The sequence below is a fragment of the Rhea pennata genome, chromosome 4 (genome assembly GCF_028389875.1).
Source record: "Rhea pennata isolate bPtePen1 chromosome 4, bPtePen1.pri, whole genome shotgun sequence".
NCBI classification, from domain to species: Eukaryota; Metazoa; Chordata; class Aves; order Rheiformes; family Rheidae; genus Rhea; species Rhea pennata.
The window spans coordinates 30231241-30254825 of record NC_084666.1 but is presented as its reverse complement, the minus strand read 5'-3'; the positions used below and the strand labels follow the sequence as shown (position 1 = coordinate 30254825).

Genomic DNA, 23585 nt, shown 5'->3' with positions numbered 1-23585 from the left:
GAAAAGCCACAAGTTAGTAGGTGCCTCACACACTACCATTTGAAATGCTTTACACTAGCATATCGCAAAGTATTTTTATGTATTTCGTCAGTGTTGTTAGTACAATTAAACTATAGCATGGGATGTGTTTTGAGTGTGAAAGGTGGTCATGTAGTGGTTCTGTTGCATACAGTGGTCACTATCTGTTGATGTGTTAGACTGCTGAGTCCTAAAAAATGGGAAGGTGATGGTGCGAAAGTATGACCATTTTAAAGTGGTGTTGATCAGAAACGGAATGATGGCATATTCAAGCTAGCAGAAACTGCTGTGACAGCCATGTCGCTTTTTAGTTTTTGTTCTGTCTCTCTGCACCATCATACTATACCTAGTTGAACTGGTCTGACATGGGACATAAAATGTAGTGGATCTCCTGAAGCATCCTCATCATCTTCTAAAGAAACTGATTTTTCACCTGGGAAGGAAAGAGTTTTTAGATGAAAAACAGGTATGGACTCAATTAGCTTAAATTAGTTTAACTGAAAATGTCCATACACAATGAGATTATTTTGAAATGCAAAATAATTTTGGAAATTACAGAGTTGTTAGTCATAAGGGGACAGAAGTTATAAAAAGCAAAATAAAATATTTCAATGCTTACTTCTGAAGCCTTTTAAAAGTATATATAATTTTAAAATTCTTGTAGAAACTGACTTGATTCTAGTTGACTTGTTTATGCTTTTTTGACTCTCAATATTTGTGGACTGTGCATTAAAAGTATGGCTTGAAAATAGATAATGTAAAGTATGAGACATACAAATAAATGTGGAGTTCACACATAGGTTCAGATTACTTTGCACATGGATTCAGATATATATTATTTATATAGCGATGATTTTTTTCCAAGAAGAGTATTAAGAGAAGTGCATGAAGAAGACAAGAACATTCTGCAAAGAGTCCTGGAAATCTATGGAATTCATTAATGGTAAAAGGAAAGTGGGAAAATATTTTGGCTAGAGAACAGATGTATTTGTAATGGGCTCAATTCAGCTAGTGCTTTTTACAGTATAGTGTTCCTTCATTTGATTAAAAAACAATACTGTAGGAACTGCTATGTTAGCTTGGAAAGCAGCAGATATAAGTCAGGTTCTGAATCAGCTTAATTTTCACAGAGAACAGATGGTTTTAAATGATTCTACTATGGTATACTGTGTTCAACATACCATGTTGATAGAAGGTTTGAAATGATGATTCACTGTATGTTGAGGGAGTTACTATCAGTTCCAACCAGGTAGGTTGAAAATCAGAGCCAGAATCAGGTCTGTATTGCAGTAGTTCATAAGAAGGAAATTATTAAAGCAGTTACGTGGAATGTGGTATCCCTGAGTTAGGTGAAGTTGAAAACTACATTTATGTTCATTTGAAAACATTACTCTAAATTCCCCTAACTCTCAGCAAGACTCAGAATGACCCATAGATAAAATGTCCTGCTCTGTAGCTGCCCTCGGCTGTCTGCCTTGTTTCTCTGGCAGAGGCTGTTACCCCCTGGAGCTGAGTTGACGGAAGAAAAAGTGTACTTGTGCCGTCACTGCTGTGCTTTTATCTGTTCAAGAGCTGCAAAGCAAACTATGGAAAAGGAGGAACAAATTCTTTGTTGGAGTGCCACTGAATGTGCCACGGGCATTGTGATGGACAAGTTTCTTTTTTAAGTCCTGATAAGTGAAAATGAATAGCTGCTCTTAAGCAGTGCTATTTACGCAGTAATATTTAAAAAGAAACAATTTAAAATTTATGAATAAGTTAACACAAAATGGTATTGCAATATTTGCAAAAAAAAGCAAGAAAACAGTTCATTTGTCTATCTTGCATAGCCTTATTCAATAAAATATGTATATAAAATACTTGTAAAGATATAATGTGAAAGTCCAAACATGGAAAATGAGCAGCATTTTCAAGCCAGCATTGCTGAAGGATCTTTTTTGCGTTTCTGGTAGCTATCTAAGCTGGTACACATGACAATATTTTTATTATGGTTTATTTCTGTTCTCACTTGATACTTTTTCTGCATTTGCTGCTATAAAGCAAAGAGCAGGGAAAGCGGCTAGTATGTTAATAGTTAAACACAAAGAAAAATATAAGAGAGTATAGACTACTTAACATGAATTATTTAAGCCAGCTTTATTTTTGTTGTTCAAATTCAAAAGTTAAAACTAATCAAAGCACATTAACAAAATAAGATCATTCATTTGGACTCCAACCAATGATACTGTCATAGAGCACCACCACATTACGGGGATTTTCTTGGTTGTTGATTACTGGAATAACACCAAATCTGACTTTAAGAGAAGTGAGTATATTGAGTTTTATCTTTTTTAATGATCATATAAGTGAGACTGTGTGTTTGCATCTGAAAATGTGTATTTTTGGAAGATAACATGAACATCACTGGCTGTATATGCTTTACGCAGAAAGGGTCATCTTTTGACGAAGAAGGTGGGAGTCAGTTTGTGTTGCTAGTTAGTTTGTCCTGAGACATCTCGCCCTGAGATTGGACTATCATTTTAAAACACTATTTTCTTCAATTACACTTGCAAGAGAAAACTGTGAGATACAAAACCCTTCCATGTTAGAGATCTACAGTTCAGTCCCACAGGAGTACTCTCTTCTTTCCCTCCTTTCCCTTCCTCCCCTCTCCCCAGCATTCTCTCAGTAGCTAAGAGAATCAGCAAACCAAACCCCAAGGCTCCCTCTGAGGCTTTAGAGTAGGGATGGGTATGAATATTTAGACTGAGGCTAAGCAGAAAAGTAAAAAATGAGTGTCTTTGGGAGCTTTCACTGCCCCTTGTTATGTTTTTCAAATAAAACAAATTAGTATAACTTAACTTTCCCTAATTAAATGAAATATGCATATTGTGAATGTTTTGGCATAGTTCTTGGTTTATTTATAACATTTTGGTTTTGCTGCACCTCCCATCCAAGTCAGAAGCTTTAGCATCCTTGGCTCCTTCAGCTCTGTCAAAATAAGGCTTCTCAACCTCTCGTTAAAGAAGGAAGAGAGCGTTTTTCTCTCCTCTCCTGTGTTGCTCTGTGGTCAAAAGGGAGAAACCCAGGAGCGGACTTTCAAGGACACAGATGCGCTTTGGGTTTTTTGCCTTGTGGAAGATACCTGCGTGAGAACAGTCCCATTTCTCCTCAAGGCAGTGGGGCAGTTGCGGGGTTGACTGCAGTAGTCGAAATAGTGGGCTTTCTCCAGCGGTGCGGAGAATGGCATTTTGTTCTGTGGCAGTGCTATGTTCGGATCAGCTCCCATGAAAAACTTTTGACATCAGCTTGCAGAGCCACAAATGCCATTTTAGCCTTAGAACCGCACTTCTAAATACTGAGCTTGACAGTTTCCCCTTAATAGGCATTGCAACTCTGACTGTAATAGGAAAAGGACTGGGCCTCTCATACAGCATTACTTCCTTGACTTATATTCTTAAAATGAAGAAAGTTAATGTTCTGACAGCTATCCTCTCTGCTTCTTGTTAGGGATGTATCCTGCAGCCATTTATATCTGAATATGGTTTCATTGTGGCTGAATTACGGTTGCTGTGAGAATCTTCACATTTGAATTCTTACTATTAGCGTTGTATTCTTACAGCTAGTTACATTTGATTTCTGTTTATTCACAAAACAGATCTTTTTTTTTTAATGAAGTATTGGAAATACTTGTGCATTTAACTAAAATGAGGTATTTAATTTAGGATTATCACCTTTAAAAAACAGATTGTCCCAATGCTTCAAAATTAAATGCCTCTCACCCAGAGTAATTTTTTTTTATTACTATTCTAGGTTGAGGTTCACAGTTGAAATTAACCTTTTCTGACTTAAACTTGCTGGAGGTCCAAGACAAGTGAGAATTAGGATTAACAATTTGGGCAAGCTGAATCAAAGCACACAGGGTAATCTGTGGCCAGATTCTGAGATGATGGGTGCTCTCCTAGTTTCATGCAGTTCTCTGAAGTGTAACAGCTTGCATTAGCCAAAGATTTGGTCCTCAGTTCTGCATGTTGAAAAAAATGGAGTGCAGCTGCAAAATACAGTGCAGAGAGCATGCATTAAAAATTATAAAATTACCATTTTATTTTTAAATTTCTTCAGACAGATTAGACACTTTCTATTAGTGAAGACACATTATGGGCAAGCTCTTCGGTTAAGATAAACAATGAAAAGTATGAAAAATGTCAATTTCTGTTTCTCAAAGCTGTAAAACAGCATTGTAGAAGGAGACTTTCAAGAGTAAAAGGGCAAAAGCTAGATGTCCAGCTCCTTTCAGTTCCTTTGGCAATCTCCCCTAATGCTAATTTAATGTTTTCTGTTTTCTTAAAAAGATCCACAATCCTCAGTTAATGTAAACCTGTACATACTTTGGGAACAAACTAGGCTCAGCTTTGAATTTCTCTAGATCTCTTTTTAGCCATATTATCTTGGTACCCATAATTATTATTGGGGCTTAGACCTCCATGACATTTGGGATATGAGATGGAGATTTGGAGTGTCAAATAGCGAATTGTGGCCTTAATGAAACATTAAGTACAGCCTAAATATGTATGTAGAGAGGGCTGAACAAAACCTGAGATGCAACTAATTTGGTAAAAATTCCTTCAGAATAAAAACACTTGTATTTATTTTTCTTGTCTCAGAATATTATGTTTAAAATGGAGATCAGTATGAGCAGTGTTACTTTGCTCAGTACATTACACTTTTTAATGTGAAGTTCTTAAACACCCCTTTTAAACATCCTGGTAAACATCTTTGTTTTTCAAATATTTAAGCGAATTGCTTACATAATAATTTAATTTACATTTGGTCGTCATATCTAAATTTTCAGTTAAAAAAGAATAAAAATTGATTAGAAATTTTAGTTACATCATAAATAATTTTCAAAGAAATCATCACAGCTTCAACATTTAATTTTTTATGTTTCTCTCTGAATTTGAGCTCTAAGAAAAGCTTTGTATTGCAATTGAATGGCAAAGAAAAAAGTAGCATTTCTTCATTTAATGTTTGAACCTAGTTGCTTAGTGCCTGAGCCGTGACACCAGTGGGTCCTGAGTGAGCTTTTAATACAAGCAGTTAATATAATTTTGTTAAAATTATGCTGTATTTACAGACTTCAACACTGGTGGGTGCTAACATTTTTCCCCTCTGTGAGGAGTGCATCAAGTCAGTTACTGTTCTAGCAGCGTTGTTGAGGCTGTGCAACCTCAGCTTCAAGTCTAGCAAACTCAAGATTTTATTTTTTTTTAGCAAAGACAGAAAATAGAAGTGAAAATAGTTTTTACCTTGCGTGTTGTCTGTTGTGGGGCTTGTGTTCAGCTGCGTCTCAGTTGCAGAACACCTGCCGTTTTCTTCTGCTGCTAATTGTGTGACAGGTTCATATCGCAATATGGCATCCAGATCATGAAAAAACTTCATGGTTTTAGTGACATCTCCAGAGTTGTGGGCATATTTAACCGTTCTGTATTCATACTTCAGATTTTTATACTTCGCACGGCACTGTTTCCAATCTCTGCAAACTCCTAACTCCTGTAATTTTTTAGCAATGTAGATAAATATTCCTTTATTCCTCAGGGTGCCATGGAGTTGCTTTCTGATATTTTTTTCTGACCAGACGCTTAACAAGGCTTTAACCTCCTCTTCAGTCCAATGCTTTCCTGCTCCACTCTCCATGTTGAAAGTGACCTGGAAATGATTCACTATTTCTAGCCAAGATTTTGTTTCCTAGGAAACCAGACGGCTGGTTGTCAGTAAGCTCCACGGAGATGAAAGGATCTAGTTTTACTGGCTCAAGCTGCCTGAGGGGAGTAACTTGAGAAACTGCCAAATAAGCAGGCTCCGTATTAGAGGCAGACAAATAAAGCAGCTCAGGCACAAATGATTGCTAAGGAGTGTTAGTGTCTGCATTAAGATAAGGCGACCTTCTGTGCGATAGAAAATGAGCAGAACAGCAGCTAGATATGTTTGCTTTAACCCTTGCTGTGTAAAATGGTTTTAACACTATCACTATGTGTAATGAAAGTTAAAAAGAGAGAGAGAGAGAGAGAGAGAGAGAGAGTTGCACTATCTTGTTCCTTTAAAAAAAATTCTTGTGCCTGCCCTTTGTTAGGAATGAAGTGCAGGGACTGAGCCATGTGGGCATTGTAGCAGCTTCTGTTTCCCAGCGGGGTAACATTTTGAGATAGTATTGCTGAGACTTCTGAATAAGTTGCAAGTTAAAATATTTCATACTGTAGTAGCATGAATGACTATCTATATACATAGGTACACATGCTCTTATTTTGAAATTAATCTATATAGATACATTTTAACTCTTCCTTCATTATTAGTGAGTTAATAAAAAGCTTGCATACTTCACTTAATTGGTAAAATTATATAAGCTTCTTAATAATGAAATTGAGCTTAATTGTCTTTCCTTAGGACTTTAATAAAGATATAATCTAATTACTTGAAAAGGCCTTTCGTTCGGGATGTTTGCTTCTCTCTCTTTATCCTGTTTGATTCTGTCGATATTTAAAGGAATGCTGTCAACATTTAAATAGAAATTGTCTGAAATATTAAAAACTGAATTAAAAGTTCCTGAATGCAGTACATCAACTTCTGAGTTTTATTACCAAGCTTTATGTTTATAGATAGACATACTAAACTCATTTCTTTGAATTTAGGAAGAATGTCCTCACTTCTGCAATTTTTTCCCTGAGGATTATCTGTGTCAGTAACTGGGTAAATTTGTTCAGATATGTATGAGATTTATTTTGTTTTGTTTTCTGTAAGCAAATGTTCTTTAAAATTTTGCTTTACATGCAACGGGGGCTAGTAACCAAGACAGGAATTCTAGTCTTAGAGAACGTTTGTAATGGAAACGTTCAGTGGTAGATTAGAATCTATTATGTAGATTTTTGCTCGCAATTTTATTGTTGCTTATCCTAAGTAATTCCAGCAATTTCAATTACAGTCAAACCAGTCTAACATGTGAATAGCATCTTGTTCTAATATACTAATAATATTCTAAGTTTCCAAGAAAAAATCTTTCCCTTTCCATCATTATTATAAGAAAAACTGATCTATTAACTGATTTCCACTAAACAATTTAGACATTCTTGTGTCAGGATTGTGAAAACTTTGTCTATACGAAAACAAACTGGGAGTTTACCAGTCCACCAAAGTCCATGTGAATGTTATAGGAATAGTGGACTATAGCAGCAGTTTTATTAGAAGTAACACTTTGCCTTATTTTAGGAAGACTTTAAAGGAAGATAAAGCAGCCTGCACTGTTACCTACAGAATTTCAGTCTGCAAAACATATATTTCATGGATGAGGACTGTGTTATAAAACTCGGGCAGTTGTGTAACACTTGCTGGCATTGTCACAGCAGTTTTACGGAATCATGCACAACTGGCACTCTGAGGTTCATTTGCCATAAGTACAGTATTTCAGTTTTTAGGATTGAGTAGAGCAGACTTTATGCTTGGGTTCAGAAACTGAGGTGCCCGATAATCCATGTGGCTGAGCACCTAAGTCTGTTATCAAAGGGTACACATTTTTATAGGTGTAAATGTTCACTGAAGTGCAGTAAGGAATAATCCATTCCCTTAGGCGAAAACACCATTTTTAAAAAAAGAATGAACACAAAAGAAACAATAACAGAAGTAGAGTGGGAGCCCAGACAACTATCATGGCAAAGTGGCTTTTCAGATTAAGCATCTGCTGTTACTTTATACTGACACTGAAATTGGCCTGCAATAAGAGCCTGAGCCAGTGCTTATTAATGGAAAGATTTCCACTGAATTCAGTGGGCTTAAGCACAAGCCTTATGTGACTGTTTTAAAATAAAGCGTAACATGGGCAAGAAACCACAATTTTGATTACAAGTCTGTAAAAATAAAACAACAAATTAGATTGCTTTAAAATTCCAAGTTGTAAGGAATAGAGGAAAACCCACTGATCCATGCTGTGTTAAAGCATTTCATTCTAAGTGTTTCAGTGCTTTACGTTAATTGTGTTTTGTCCACAGGGGCCAAGAGAGTGCTGGAATTGTGACAAGTGATGGAGAGTCATCCCAGGCGTTCAAAGTACATAAGGTAAAATGTAAATATATGTTTTGGAGATGCCCAACTGAGATGCTGAAAGTTCGTTTTACCTGGGAATTAGAGTAATTCGAAAGGCAGAAGTAACATGTTTTTGTGGACTATTCTGATTGGGTCACAGTGATAGTTTCTAATTGTGTTACTTGTGCCATTTTTTGTCTTAAGTGCATGTCTAAAATGCATATACCAACGTTCTGCTGTGTGTATCCATGCACACAGTGGCAAACAAACAGAAGTATTCAGATCAGCCTACTGATGTAATAAAAACTACTTACTAAAGTCATCCTGCACCTAAGGTGTTTACTCTGGAAATTTGGAAGCATTTACTGCTTCAGCTTGTGCAGAAAGAGAAAAGAGAAATATTTGCAGTCTGTGCACAAGCACATGGATCTGAGACTAATTTGTATGTTAGTGAAGATCAACAAAGTGGCAGCTACTTTACCCATAAGTAAAAATTATCCAAATAAGAGATCGAAGGGAAGTCTGAGAAGGTCACCCAATCTTCCTCAAGCTGACAGAATTCCAGAGGATGTTAAGAGAAATAAAATGGCCATAGCCTGTGAATGTGTTATGCCACGAAAATGCTCTGCTCCACATGCTCTGGAAATATTTCTACTCATTCTGTATTAAATGTAGTCAGGAAAAAATAATCATCAGCCTGTTCCATTCTGAAAGAGCAGAGGATTGAAAACAACTGTGTCAAGAAACATCATGGAGCAACTCTTGCTAGAGGGTATGTTCTCTGACCACAGCCAGAACTGAGCTATGTCTTCACGTTCTGACGTCCCTGAGGTAGGGCAGACCTACTTGTGCCGAAGGAGGAATAATTAAACTGTTGAAATCAGTTCAAGAGTTAAAATGCTTTGTGGCAGAAGTATGTGTATCTATGTGTGACTGTTCAATACCTCATGCAAAATCTTGTCTCCCAAAATGTCATGCTTGTTCCTACTTCAGAAATTTCACTCCTCTTTCTGTGGCTTGCGGCCTTTTCTCTCTCACCTTTAAATGCTGTTTTTTTCACTTCAGCACTGCAGTATCTGTTCTTCATTCCTGTTCTAGCTTGAGCTTCAGCTTTCCTTAAGGTTTATAGGTAATTCAGCTTTCTTTTAAAGTAGGCTGCTGCCTCCGTCCCTTAATAAAAAGTAGTTCTCAGAATAAGCTTCCGGCAGATGATGTAATTGTTTGTAGTGATTCCATATTATTGTGCTGAGATACTTAGCTGTCATGCTAAGAATTTATTTGACTATCTCATCGTATCAGCTTTGGTTTTATAAGAGTGGCAGACTGCAGTGGCTTCTCTTATCCCTGAAATACATTTCTTGCCTACAGCACTTCTAAAAACTGTAATAACCACAGTGTAAAAAAGAGCATGTGGAGTGTAATTTATATTACATAAATTAATCCTAGAAGTGGTGATTTAACAAATGTTTGGGTTGGCTACACTCATAAAAATATATTTAGGGCTCTGATTTGTAAACATTCGTAAAAAATGTTAGCAGTTAAGATGCTACTGTATTCCTTTGTCCTGCAAACCCCAGTTGTCTCTTGTTCATAGCAGAGACAACAGAATGGAAAAAGTGCCTATTTCTCACAGTGTCAGTTTATAATCCAGTGCATTGATGCAAACTCGCCTTTTTCAACTGTTTAAACTAATACATATATGAGAATGCGACCTATAGCATGCTAAGACATGGGTATGTGTTCCTTTCTTTCAGTTGTTTCCAGCCTTCAGCAATGGATTATTAGCCTTTGGCAGGCTTTGATAGCCTTTGACAAAGCACAAAATCCTTTGTTTTAAACTTTGTTTAAACTCTGCAAGCAGGACTAATCAAAGTTTGTCTGTCAGAGCATTTCAGCTAGCTTTGTGTAATAAGGCATTATTGGCACAGCTGTATGAGTTCACTATGTAGAAAAACTTAAATCTCCTGTGTGGACACAGCTCTACTTGTAGGAAAGAGACTTGATCTGACTGTTTCACACTTGGATATACAGAAAAATCTGTTAAAGTAGCTGTTCGCCATGTTCTGGCATGCACTGGGCCTACTGACATAGAATTATCTTCACTGGAAATTGTATAGATTGGCATAACTCACATCTGTTTTCTCATACCAGCACAATCTAAATCAGAGGATTTAAAGATTATTTTAAATCATATCTTAAAGATTATGTGCTTGTGTAAGCATATCTGCTTTAAAGTGACATTACTTGTTTAAGGCATTGCAACACTTAACACAACACAACACTTGCAACACTACATCCATTAATACCAGACCTGTGAATTGCCAGATCTCCCAACAGTATAAAATTTGCCTAAATATGAGTACACAGTTGCATTCTGTATGTATAGTTGCACATGATACAGAATTTAGGCTAGCTTTCTGTGGGAGAAAGATGACATTTGATATGGCATTGTGACTGTAGCAGTCACAGAAGAAAATATTCTGAAACTTGGCTTTCTTTAAGGTGTTTTGGTTGAGCTCTGAGGAGAGCTTAGTTTTAACACATAGAGTTTAAAGGATTTAAAACTTTTGAAAACTCCACAACAGTATTTCCTTAATGCAGAGAGCAGAAATGTACTCGTTTCAAATATATATATGCTGTTATAATGCTCTTATATCAAATATGCTTTGTTTCTGACCTTTTACATAGTGCTACTTTACTTTTCATTGACTTTCTCTCAGCCCTAACACTTCTTTTTCTTCAACTTACCAAGTTCAAACAGTATTTAGTGAGTATTTTCTCCCTTCCTTTCCCATCCCACTATCTTATTATTGTACCTACAGTAGAGGTTCTGAACCATGCATGACTTTCAAATCTCTTCTAATCTTTGTATCTTCAAAGATGCTAGAAGAGTATTATCACTTATATGTGTAATATCATGTGCATCACAGTTATCTTGTGTGATAGGGAAACTGGGGCTTAGAAGGATGTAAGTATTTTCCAGAGGTGGCAGAAGAAGCAGAAATTTGCAGTTTTAATTTCTACTCTGAGCAATTTTTCAGACCTCTCTTGCTCCTAGATTGTCTCCACTCCAATAGTGCTTGTTGCCAAAGGAGTTCCTGATGGCTGACTAAAAAGTTCTGACTCCTTTCTGTTTTACACAGAAGGCAACTTGGGTACATAAAAAGTTTGTTTTAGGTAAACAAAAATCTGTTGGAAAAAGCTTCACTTCTAACATTGGCAGCAATGACTGAGTAGAACTAGTAAACATTATCATGGACCCTGTATAAAAGTAAATCCAATATACTGCTAATGGTAAAATGTATTATCTGAATAGAATTTCTTTCTTTCAATATTTCTCTTCTTTTGTATCTTTTGACAGTGGTTTTCAGAGTAAGTGTTTTTACTCAGAGAATAGATTCTTCAATGACAATCCCCAGTACAAAAATGTTTATTGTTTTATTTAAAAGCAGGTGTAATGGGATCTAACATGTCACTGACACACCTACTTGGCTTGTTTCTTTCTCCTGTGTTTCTGGTTATTTGTCTTTCTCTTAAAGGTGCTTGTATTACCACTACACCAAAAACGAGGAGCATTGAGGAATTTGCCAGGAAAACAAAGCAAACTAAAACAAAACTTTTTGTTTTCTTTTCCTCCTGAAGGGAATGGGTCTTATTAATCACGTGTTCAATGCAGACAGCCTGAAGAAGCTGTATGTTTCAAACCTTGGGATTGGCCACACAAGGTACTCCACCTCAGGAATTTCTGAGCTGCAGAACTGCCAGCCTTTTGTTGTAGAAACTCTTCATGGGAAGATTGCTGTGGCACACAATGGTGAACTAACAAATGCCGTACGACTTAGAAGAAAGGTTAGTATCTCCTTTGGGAGGCTCTGGCATCATTTATTTCTGAGTGTGAGGCTACAATGAGCAATAAATTTGTGATAACTTAATACCACATCATTTGGAGTAGTGAAAGAGCACCATAACCAAAATAGAACATTTGTTGGAGAAAAAATCCTGAGAAGGAAAGACACTTCTCGTTTGTAACTATCATAGGGGATAACTTGCCAATCCTCTAGATTAATGGTGATATTCCTATTGATAAAGTGAGAAAACTAACTCAGCTGTGACAGCTTGGCTTTGAAGCTCTGCAAAAGCTCTATTTGTGGAGGCTATTGGAGGAGCAAATCATATGCTTAGAGTTAGGGGAGATGCCATAAGGTGACATAATTATAATATGAAATATTCTTGTTTGGAATATTGTCTTTATTTGTATATCTGGCTTGTGAAAGTATTCATGAGCACTGTTAGGACATATAACACATAAGGAAACCATCAAATACCACATTTTATAGTGTGTTTGACTGGAAGGGTATGTATCAACAAAATTACAATTCAGCAGATGTTTCTATTTGTAATCTGTTCTGTAATAAGTACCATCCATAAACAAGAGGGCATACTCTTGCATTGAAGCAGGGCAAATGTATGACATGCCCAAAGGAACCTAGCCTGTCGTTAGTTAGAGCAAGAAGTATATTAACTGATAGGAAAAGAAAACAGTGGAAATGCAGATGGAGAATGGAGAATCAGTGCTATCTGAAAATATGAAATGATTTCTAAAGATAAAAATTAGCAATTGTAATGTGTACTGAATTGAATGGATCATAATAGTTGGCTAGATACACCACAGTTTCTCTTCTCCCTTAAAAGTATAAGTCTAGAACAATTGGACTGACCAGATCCAGCAAAACTTACTTTGTGGGATGTAAGTTTTTTAGCCACACTCTGCTTCCCTTCATAATCCTTTTTTTCCTTTGTGCTCTGACCACTACTGTGTCTTGACATATCGTTTCTCTTCCTGTGTTTTCTATAGAAACATAATTTTGTATTTTCTCTTCTATCTTTTATGTCTTTTGCCAGAATAAGCCAGCAGCACAAAGCTGATTAAATGGTCCAAACATTAATTTATGCCCTGAATATCGCTGGTATTAATTTTGCATTGTGTTTTGATTGTGTGTGAAGCAAAGGAATGAGATACAAAGGGAGAAATGCAGTGCTGTACATAGATGCCTGTACCAGCTCATTTTACATATTTGGTTTATCAGAAAAAGATTGATGTATTTCTGATTTATGATGATATGATCACCTGAAACACTGAACTGTCATGTCTTAAAACATTTGTTCATTGCACAAAGGTATTGTTAAAGTAAAATCTGTGCAGTGTTATGTGGGATGCTTTTTATACTGGTAACACTTTTCTTTTGTTTTTTGAAAGCTTATGAGGCATGGTGTAGGACTGTCAACCAGTTCTGACAGTGAACTGATCACCCAGCTGCTGGCTTTCACACCTCCTTTAGAAAATGATGACACTGCAGACTGGGTAGCAAGGTGAGGAGGATAGGTTTCAGAATAAAGAATAGCATAATCTAAGCATGATACGCAGTTTTTTAAATGCATGCATGTGCTTGTGTGACACATGACTATGTTAACCTATGTCTCATTTCAGAATAAAAAATTTGATGAATGAAACTCCAACTTCATATTCATTGCTAATAATGCATAAAGACATAATCTATGCAGTACGTGATCCGTATGGAAATCGTCCACTCTGCATTGGTCGCCTTATTCCAGTAGGGGATATGAATGGAAAAGGTAAAACACACACACAGTCTTAATATGTAATATGAGCCTTGAGCCACTGATATAAATAATTACAGCAGCACTTATTGAGGTAGAAGATTATATGAGGTGAAAGTCAATTCGGAAATTTCAAAATAAAAGTGATGATAATTAAAGGACAATTTGTAGGAAGTCTGCAAACATCTTTTCTGTTCCTAGCAAAAGTAAATCCTAGTTTCCTGATGATAGCCAGAACTAGGCAGCCCAACTGTCATCAAATATTTAGTGAAAATATAACTAAATTCTAGTCACTTAGAGAAGAAAGCAGGGATGAAGAAGCCTAGTTTCTTCCTTTATCCTGTAATAGATGGCTGAAAAGTGTTGGATTACTGGCAATGTACTTCTGACTTTCAAGTACTGCCAGACACAGTTAGTATGGTAATGGAACACTATGAAATCACTTTATGGGAAGAAATTCTTTGTGTCTCATTTAGCCAGTAAATCAACATTTTTCACAAAGTGAAATTAAAATCTGCTCATTTTTGTGAAAAATAAAGTAATCAAAAGGCAAATCTTTATATTGACAAAACTTAATAGTTTAATCACCAGAAAAATTGTGTGGATTATTTCTCTTCATAAAAAGAAATAACAACATCAAGGTATGTGCTAAAGATCTGAGTTAAGAACAGAAAGACCAAGATTCTTTTTAAGCATACAAACACTCCTACCCTCTGTTCTGTGATTTGATCTATCCTGTGCTTATTTCTTACAAATCCTCTTTACTGGGATTCAAGCCAGTATCTGTTGTAGTTGAAAGGAATTCATCCACTGATACATTTAGTACAAGGAAAAGTAAGGAATTTCTTCTCCAGACAAAAATAAATATTTATAATGAAAGCCACTGTACTAGAATTGGAATTAGAAAAGTTTGAAATAATGCAGAGATAAGAAAGGTAATTATCTGAATTGTCTCTCTTTGTGAACAGTGAATATGGTGCTGTCACTTCCAGTTCTGCCTGGGACAGGTTTATGATGTTTACATATTTTTGAATAATGTTATAGAAACTTTGGAATGATAACCTTCTAGTTAGAACTTGCAAAAATTTGTAATTTTGGACTTCACAACCCAAACCATAACAAGCCAGCGCTGCAGTAAAAGTGCAATGTGTGTAGTGGTAACGTTAGCAAGAATTGTGGAATCTAACTATGACTGAAATCTTTTATTTCAGGAAAAGATAACAGTGAAACAGAAGGCTGGGTAGTCTCCTCTGAATCCTGTAGCTTTTTATCTATCGGTGCAGAGTAAGTGCCCTGAATCTTAGGTTATCTGAAAGCTCTCCTCAAACAGCAATTAAACATTAAATCTCAAATTGCCAATGATCATAATCTATAACAAAGATACCAAATATTAGTTTATTAGGGTATTTGGAGCTTTTTTGTTAGATTCAGTTTATTTTCATGGCAGACAATATAAAAGAAGCTAAAGAATTACATATTCAGAAGGTAACAGTGAAGAAGACTTAATGGATATTGCATTATATCTTATTATTTAAACCCATAAAAATTTTTAAAGTTAGCCTAGTTTATGGTAGGATTGTCATAGTACAAAATACTTCAGCTACGGAGAATGAGCGTGACAGAGCACTGGAACAGGTCGCCCAGAGGGTTTGTGGAGTCTCCTTCTCTGGAGATACTCAATACCTGCCTGGATGCAACCCTGTCCAACCTGCTCTCGGTGACCCTGCTTGCACGTGGGGGTTGGACTAGATGATCTCCAGAGGTCCCTTCCAACTTCAACCATTCTGTAATTCTGTGAAAAGATTACAGTTTAGCTCACAGACTGAACCTCAGCTGTAGAATACGCTGTCTGACAAGCCAGCTTCCTGATGTTAAAAATGTGACAGGCCCTTGAAACTGTTTTTATGTGGACAGACCTACAGTAGATGGGTGAGATGTCATTCACATTAACTCTCTTGCTACGGGATACTTTCCCTTAAGGCATTAAGGCACTTTATCTGGACAAAAAGATATCTTTGAAAGTCTGTGAATGGAAGACAACTGTGAAATAGAACTTAATTAAAGTAAGAATGATTGTGAGGAAGTCTATTCAAATTGCTAATCAGATTTTTTTTTTTAAAAAAAATGGATATTAAATAAAATTGGATTCTCCTTAGATCAAAACCAGGGCAAAGCTGCATTAAAACCACAACCATAAAGTTAAAAGAAATGTAAAGCAAAAACAGAAAACAACACGACTGCACTTCTGTAACCTTCTCTTCCATTTGATGGCGTTTTATTGTAGCTGTGTTATCCAGTGTTCTTTTGTGGTAACTCCTACCATATCTGCATAGGAATTAATTATTGGCAACAGCCAATCTATCTAACTTATCTATCTATCTATCTGTCTATTTTTAATCTGCAGGTTTAGATCCTGCTACTTTAAAGTACGCATAGCAAGATCAAGATGTGTATTTTCAATGAAGATGTTTATTGCGATTTCTACTGCTACAGTAGAAAATGCTGTTTCACAAAATGTTAGTTTTCTTCTTGAGAAAGGAAAGAAGGCATTGAATTGAATAAAGATGTAGAATATAGAAGAAAAATGTTAGAATACCCACCTTAATCATTACCCATCTAGATCATTAAAGGATCTAGAAAAATGCTTAATATACCTGATACAATTTTTCCATATTTCTTCAGATGACAGAATTTCAGTTTTTCTTCTCAGTTTCTACTCAATTTTACTTCATTTGAGGTTAGCTGTCTGTCACCATTAGGCAGTTATTTCACTAGCTATTGGCTTCTGTGGCAGGGTTTTTTTTTTTTTTTTTAATCTCCCATTTTTATTCTAGATCATGGTATTGTATTGCTTTTATGCTTATTAGCTTCCCCAGAAAAATGGCTCTAATACTGATCCAGGACTAAATGATTTAAGTATATTTACTCTCAGTTAAGCTTGTACTAGACTGCATCTAACATAGAGGAAGAATACCTTAATTATCTCATACTAGGAGTAGTAATTTACTGCTTTCAGCTATTAATTCAGACTTCTTAGTAATGGTCACTTGTCTTGGTGTGTTAAACAGTGTAGGTCAAATTCTAAGACAGTAGCCAGCTGGCATTATTAGGATGTTCAAAAATATTTTTCCTTTCAATTGCATCTACTTATGTTTTAAAACTATCATTCAGGTTAAGGACATTTATAAATGTTATGTATGTATCTTTCCAGGTACTATCGTGAGGTCCTTCCTGGTGAGATTGTGAAAATATCCAGGTATGAGGTCCAAACACTAGATGTTGTACCAAGACCTGAGGGAGATCCATCAGCATTCTGCATCTTTGAATATGTTTATTTTGCAAGACCAGACAGTATCTTTGAAGGTAAAAAGCTGTGAGGTACATAGCTCTTCCCTAGGCAATGGCAGATCATATCCTGGAAAACAAGGACTCTGGAAAGTATCTGTGATCACAGTAGGGTAGCACTGAATATGAGCTTCCAGAACAGGGCTTCAACAGAAAGGGTTGGTGCAGCTCTTGGGGACATGAAACTCAGGAGGTGCATATAACATCAGCTTCCCATTCCTGTCTGTGTATATGACCCTGGTGAAGTATTGTCTGCATAGCGTTACAGAAAGGATGAAAAGAAGAGCCCCAAAGATGACTCAAGGTAGAGACAATATCCCTTAAAACTGTGAGACTTTAGAAACTTTTTGAAACTATGAAACAGAATTTGAAGAACAGCTTTATCTTGGTGTTTTCTTTGCAAGAAAGGATTACTTCACGAAGATGCTTTTACTACATGTGCACTATCCATTATCCATGCATTATCTAAGTACTTGAGACATCAGTCCATTATTAAAATTGTCCTAGTGCCAAGGTATTAGCCATGACTCTTGCACATGACAAGCTCTGCTTTGCTGTCTGTGGACATGCTTCTATTGGTACCACACAGCTCCCCACAAAAAAAGTTTTCCCCAAATCCTTTTATCTTTCCTGAGCCTGTTATCCTTCAGTGTTTTGACTTTTGTCTCCTATTGCTTATTACTGTTGCTGTATGATTTGCCATGCCTCAACTCACCATAAGACCTTCGTTTCCCTCCCATGTTGCAAAGATTTTAAGACCTTAAAAGCTTCTGAAGACTCTTATCCCCTTAACAAATTTGAGGTGAAGTTTGTGAATTGAATCAAAGTGCAAGGTGGGCAGAATCTAGGATGACTGCACTAAGGATGTCTGCTTAAGAAACAATGTAAAAATAGAATACACACATTACAAATATGCAGGCATTATTTCTACGTCTTTATTCCTGTAAATATATTTTGTAACATCAACAAGACTTTTAGTTACCTGGTTAAGGCAAACTGGATTTTTTCCTCCGTGTAGTTATATGAATGTAAATGTTAGATTAGAGCATTATGAAAGGAAATAAAAATTGACTTTATATGAATGACTTTATTAGTTCTGGAGCTTTTCTCACTGACTTCTGGACCTACAATTTGCCTCAGAAATTTATACAGCAAACTAAGAGGAAATCTAAATTATGTGTGGCAGGGAAAAATATTTCTTGCTGTTCTTAGGTCAGATGGTGTATTCAGTCAGGAGAAGATGTGGTCAACAACTTGCTATTGAAGCACCTGTGGAAGCAGACCTGGTCAGCACTGTTCCGGAGTCTGCAACCCCAGCAGCTCTTGGTTACGCTCAAAAGGTATACCTTGTCGATGCCTATTTTTTCAAGGGTATTTAAACTTACTTCTTTATGTAAGCATATTAATGGAATTTTATGGCATTGCCCATTTGAGTGTTGTCTTGTCAAAGTTTTGTATTCCCATGGAGTCATCTGCACTAGGATTTCTGTCTTTATTCTACTGTATTAAGGTATTTCAAACTTTTTCAGTGCTTTTTGGTTACTGTAAAGTTATACTAAGTCCTAAGGTTGCTTTAAAAAACAGCAACTAAGAACAACTAGTTTTATAGGTATTAATTCTATTTTAACTGTCTCCTGTTTATAGTGTGGACTACCGTATGTTGAAGTACTCTGTAAAAATCGGTATGTAGGAAGAACTTTTATCCAGCCAAATATGAGGTTAAGGCAGCTTGGCGTTGCAAAAAAGTTTGGAGTTCTGTCTGACAATTTTAAAGGCAAGCGAGTGGTTATCATTGATGATTCAATTGTGAGAGGCAATACCATTTCACCCATAATAAAGCTACTAAGGGAATCTGGAGCTAAAGAGGTAAGTGCACTTTCAATCACTATAATAAGTACAAGATTGTTGGGAAGGTGAAGAACAAGGTTTTATCTTAATTTATACCGTATGTTGTTTTCTTATTTAAAAGATCAAGTATACAAAAATAATGGTTAGTATGTGTTTATTATGATGACAGTTTGAAAAGTTTTTCTATGACAGATTTTTAGGAGATGAAGGAGAGGGGAATAGGTCTTCACTTACAAAAAAATGACTGACAAAGAAAATAGAAAAATGATTAGTATCAAAAAAACAGTTATTAGTGTTGTATTCCTGCCATTTGTGTGACTTGTAGCACTGTGGTAAGTACAACTACTTACTGATATAAACAAGCATTTGCTGTAATCCTCCATAACATCATTGTTCTCTTTTAACTGATTTATATTTGAAATAGAATGCGCAAGTCTGTGTCACTGGAGCAAAAATGTTCTGACTTTGTAAACTGCAAGCATGTGCAGCAAGGATTGAAGGCCACAGAAGAAAAGCAAAATCAGAATAGGACTTCTTAATAACATTGGGAAATATCGTAAAAAATAATTCTAAAAATGTCTTTCTCTCTCTTAACGTTTTGACATCTGAAAATAACTTTATCTTACCTTTAGCCCTTCTATGACTTGTAGATAGTGGGGTTTTTCTTCATGTTGCAGAACTGGGATGTTTCTATCTGCTGTTGTGTTATGATCCACTGACTTTCTGCTCACAGCAGTCTGGTTTTAAACTGTATCTTTATTCAGGTGCATATCCGTGTGGCTTCACCTCCCATAAGATTTCCTTGTTACATGGGAATAAATATTCCAACGAAAGAAGAACTCATTGCTAACAGACCTGAATTTCATGACCTTGCAAACTATATAGGTAAATGCTACTTTTCTGAGAGTTTTCACTTACAGGTAATTTATTGTGTACCTCAAAATAAAGAAAAACACATCAAAGCTACAGTGGCAAAACTGACAAAAATATCATTAATTTGACATATATTTCCACACTGTGTGTTCCCTGTGGGTCACACCAATTCAGCGACATATTTTTAAAAAAACACTGTTTGTGGATTATGCTTCTCTGAATAATGGAAAGCGTTAGAACAATTGTTTAAACACAGGTTACAAATAAAGTGTGATAACACAAGTTTCTGATCATTGAGGAGTTTCCCAGAAGATTTACAATGATGAGCTGTTGTAAGCAAAATATCACAAATCAAATAGAAGTCGTGAAAATCTGTCTTAAAATGGAGAGCTAATCAGCTTTAAGATATGCGTAATAATATACTCTCAATTTGTAAACACCTGCTGATTTTTCTACAGATTTAGAATTTATGTAAATAACTTTAATGGCATTGCATATTTCACTGTGAAAGAAATGAAAATTGAAACTAGCAAAAGAATATTAAATAACATTTTTGAATCTTTAGAATAAGTCATGTTTGCAGCGGCAAAAAAGAACCAACAGCTTATGTTGCTTGTGATGCATTAAATAATATGTTCTTTATCAGGCTATCTGAAATAGAAGGTAGGAGATGGCTTGTAAGTAAGGAGATGTGCTATATGCTACACTGTTCTCAAAAAAATACTTTAAAAAATGGTGTAAGAATATAGGTGTGTTTCAAGACTTTTAACTCAGATTTCTTCTGTAAATACTTCCTCTCACTTCCTAATCTTGCAATGAGTTCCTGTCTTTTTTAAGTCCTTTTCCCCAGAACAATGATCATGTCATGTTGAAATATTTCAGGTTTCTAGGATTTCACTTTTGAGAATTATTCACAAATTAATTAGTATATGATAGAAAAGTAATAAAGTGAAAAAGCTATCAAAATCTCCTATTGCTAGAACATTCACATGAACTCTATTGTTTTAACATGATGATCTTCTCTTCCCCCAAGTTCCAGTAAGGAGTAGTCCTGGTTGTTCTGTTTGAGAAGCAACACAAGCATACATCTGTCTCCTGACTTGAAATAAAATGTGAAAATACAGGGGTTCCGAGAGTCTTGATATGCATTTGGATTTTGTTTCCATTTTTACAAACTGTGGTTCTCAGCTCAGAACCTTTTATCTAGATTTGAGTGAGGCTGCTCCCTTACAAAGAACTTGAGAAGGACAATGCTTATTACCTGATGACCATTCTCTTCAGGGAAGCTGATCCATCCTGCATTCCATACAATAATGTGACTGCATTTCCAAAGAATGTTGCATTTACTACAATACTGCAGCTTTTAATTAGTGAATTCTTTATTTCTTCTAGGAGCAGACAGTGTTGTTTATCTTTCTGTGGAAGGGCTGGTATCATCAGTGCAAGAAAGCATCAAAGCAAGGAAAGAGAGTGAGAACAGCCTTAAAACACAGAAGTCACGTGCTGGAAAGATTGGTCATTGCACAGCATGTCTTACTGGAGAGTATCCTGTAGAGCTGGAATGGTGAATTTTTAGTGGATGAACTTCAGTTCATCTGTTGCTGAACAGAAATTTTTCAAAGATGCCGTTTTACTATTAGTCTTCCTCCATTTTAGGTAATACTTAAAAGCTTATTACATCTAACTACTGTTACTAAAATATGTCTTTACGGACTTAGAGAAAGTGTGTGGTGGTGATGAAAACTATATAAGATAAAAATACAAAATCATATAGTTTGTGATGCACAGTTGTGCATTCTGTTTTCTCAAAAAATAATTTAAAAGCCAAAGTGTTTTTAATTATGGAGGTGTCCCAGAGTTTTTTGGTTCAGTCTTGCCCTGAAAGTAAGATTACCCCCATTAGACCTGTTCACATATACAAATCATGGATCATGTGGTAAAATTTCAAATTATCAAAGTCTTAATGAAAAGGTATGTGAAGTAAAAATACGAGATTCTGAAGTCAAATTGCTTCCTCAGCAGTTCTTGCATTTTTTTTTTTAAGACTAGACGTACCTAACTTTTGCATGTATAGCTAAGTAGTCCTTATTAACAAGCCTTTTGTAATTAGTAAATGTCCAGATTCTGTGCACATGATGCGTAGCATGATTTTAAAAATTAAAGACTCAGGGAAATGTTCAGCCAAATGTTCAGCTCTCTAGTTTTATGTGTTCATTTTTTTTTTTTTTTTTTTTAAGTCCACTGTCATTGCATTATCTTTGGGTGCTTTTACTAATTGCTAATAGAATGTGGAAGGAGAAAAATACCTGGCACTGACAGAGATTTTATATTCCCTGTGACATTAGATTTTCTCCAGGATAAAGCCCCCAAAATTCTGCTGGGCTAATGCTCGGTGTGCTTTTTTGTATGTCAACCTTCAATGTAAAATCAAAAATAAAATTACTGTACTTGCTTAACAGTAAGTATGATGATATATCAACTTAGGATATAACTCATATTTTGGGTATACTCTTATTTTGCTACAGTACTGCTGTCACATAGAAAATATAAATGTTTTTAAAAAGTTTTGAAGAACGATTAGGAGTTGAATGCATTGTATTTTTTAATTGGTCACAATTATAGTTATTTGTACCGATGAAGATCACTTGCAAAATGAACTATTAGCTGAAATGAAAAAGCACCTTTTTAAAAACTTGCAAATTTAAACAGCAAGATTTTTTTATGCAGCAGAGGCACGCACAATTGTAAAAATATTTTGTATACCTCATTTTTTTCACTGAATACCAGCAACTTAATTTTAGATTTTCTATTTAATATTCTTTATTTTGGCCTTATAGTTGTTCCTGATTCCTTTTACAAAAAAGCAAAAAGAGAAAAATGTAAGTTTAAGAGATTTAGTTGAGAATTACAGTCCTGGTCATTAAGGTCAGAAGAGTGCTTTCTTATCTGGGATTTGTAGCAACTGTTGCTGATGCTCAATCACAAAACAGAAGTCCCAGTTTAAGAAAGGATGTTAAGTAAATTACACTGACCTCAAGATTTAAGCCTTATGCAGGTGAAATCAAAACCTACCTGCAGCTAAGCTGATGGGAGAATCTAGATTTTAGTAAGAATCAGGTTGTTTACTGTGTTCCTCTCCAAAGCCCTGATCTCCATATGGGGAGATGTATGTGGATCTTCTCTGTCAAATTAGTAAATTTGTTTAATAGAAGCATAACATTCATTCTGAAAATAAACTGTGCAAAAGAGAAGTTGGTGCAGTTATTCTGACTGTCCCCTCTTCCACATTAATCAGGAAGGAGTTTAGGAAAACAGAAAAGCTGTCATTAATATTTTTCCCCTTTCATCTTTCCTACCCTCCAAAAGCAAATCTTTCAAAAGAAAGGGTAAGTCAAGCACTTGTGGTTACATACGTGTGTGAGGAGCCTTTACTACTCAAGATAAAAACCCACACAAATGTTTTACCCAAGGTTGCAAGCAGAATTTTCTCAAATTGTTTACAGAAGAGTCTGCAAATAAAAGTTAGGCAAATACCCCTTGATATGTTAACAAGAAGAGTTATTTTTAAGAGAGGCAGTAAGTGTTTAAATGTGATTCAAGCATTAGCTGGCACAATTCTGATTTCAGTAAGAAAATTCCTGATGCCTTTTTTCCTCCATATAATGCATGTGAAATTACGAAGAGTCTGTTACTGTAGGCACTGTAATTTTTAAACACACTACATGTGTAATTTTTAGTATATGTATTTTTAAAGCCAGAATTTAAAGGGGAGATAGGTCATTTTATTCATTGACAACTGGATTTATGCTTCAGGTTATCAGGCCCCTTTTAAT

At 35.7% G+C, this 23585-nt stretch overlaps 2 protein-coding genes across 6 annotated transcripts in view; one reads left to right on the top strand and one right to left on the bottom strand.

The window, feature by feature from the left end:
* The window catches only part of PAICS (phosphoribosylaminoimidazole carboxylase and phosphoribosylaminoimidazolesuccinocarboxamide synthase), a 42436-nt gene extending 36745 nt beyond the window's left edge, over positions 1-5691 (bottom strand). For 3 of the 5 annotated variants that reach the window (XM_062575616.1, XM_062575618.1, XM_062575617.1), the window contains exons 1-2: positions 5304-5691; positions 365-451 (exon numbers count right to left, since the gene is read on the bottom strand). In XM_062575616.1, coding sequence (XP_062431600.1) covers positions 365-451; positions 5304-5691 — 475 coding nt within the window. The remainder of the gene's footprint in view (positions 1-364; positions 452-5303) is intronic. The other 2 variants (XM_062575619.1, XM_062575620.1) reach the window with 1 other exon arrangement.
* Positions 1-22242, top strand: part of PPAT (phosphoribosyl pyrophosphate amidotransferase) — a 47919-nt gene extending 25677 nt beyond the window's left edge. Inside the window, exons 2-11 of the mRNA XM_062575621.1 lie at positions 8034-8100; positions 11710-11916; positions 13325-13437; positions 13556-13701; positions 14898-14970; positions 16898-17049; positions 18244-18371; positions 18676-18897; positions 19644-19764; positions 21145-22242. Of these exons, the coding sequence (XP_062431605.1) occupies positions 8034-8100; positions 11710-11916; positions 13325-13437; positions 13556-13701; positions 14898-14970; positions 16898-17049; positions 18244-18371; positions 18676-18897; positions 19644-19764; positions 21145-21320 (1405 nt within the window). The 3' untranslated portion in view covers positions 21321-22242. The remainder of the gene's footprint in view (positions 1-8033; positions 8101-11709; positions 11917-13324; positions 13438-13555; positions 13702-14897; positions 14971-16897; positions 17050-18243; positions 18372-18675; positions 18898-19643; positions 19765-21144) is intronic.
* The last annotated feature ends 1343 nt before the right edge of the window (positions 22243-23585 follow it).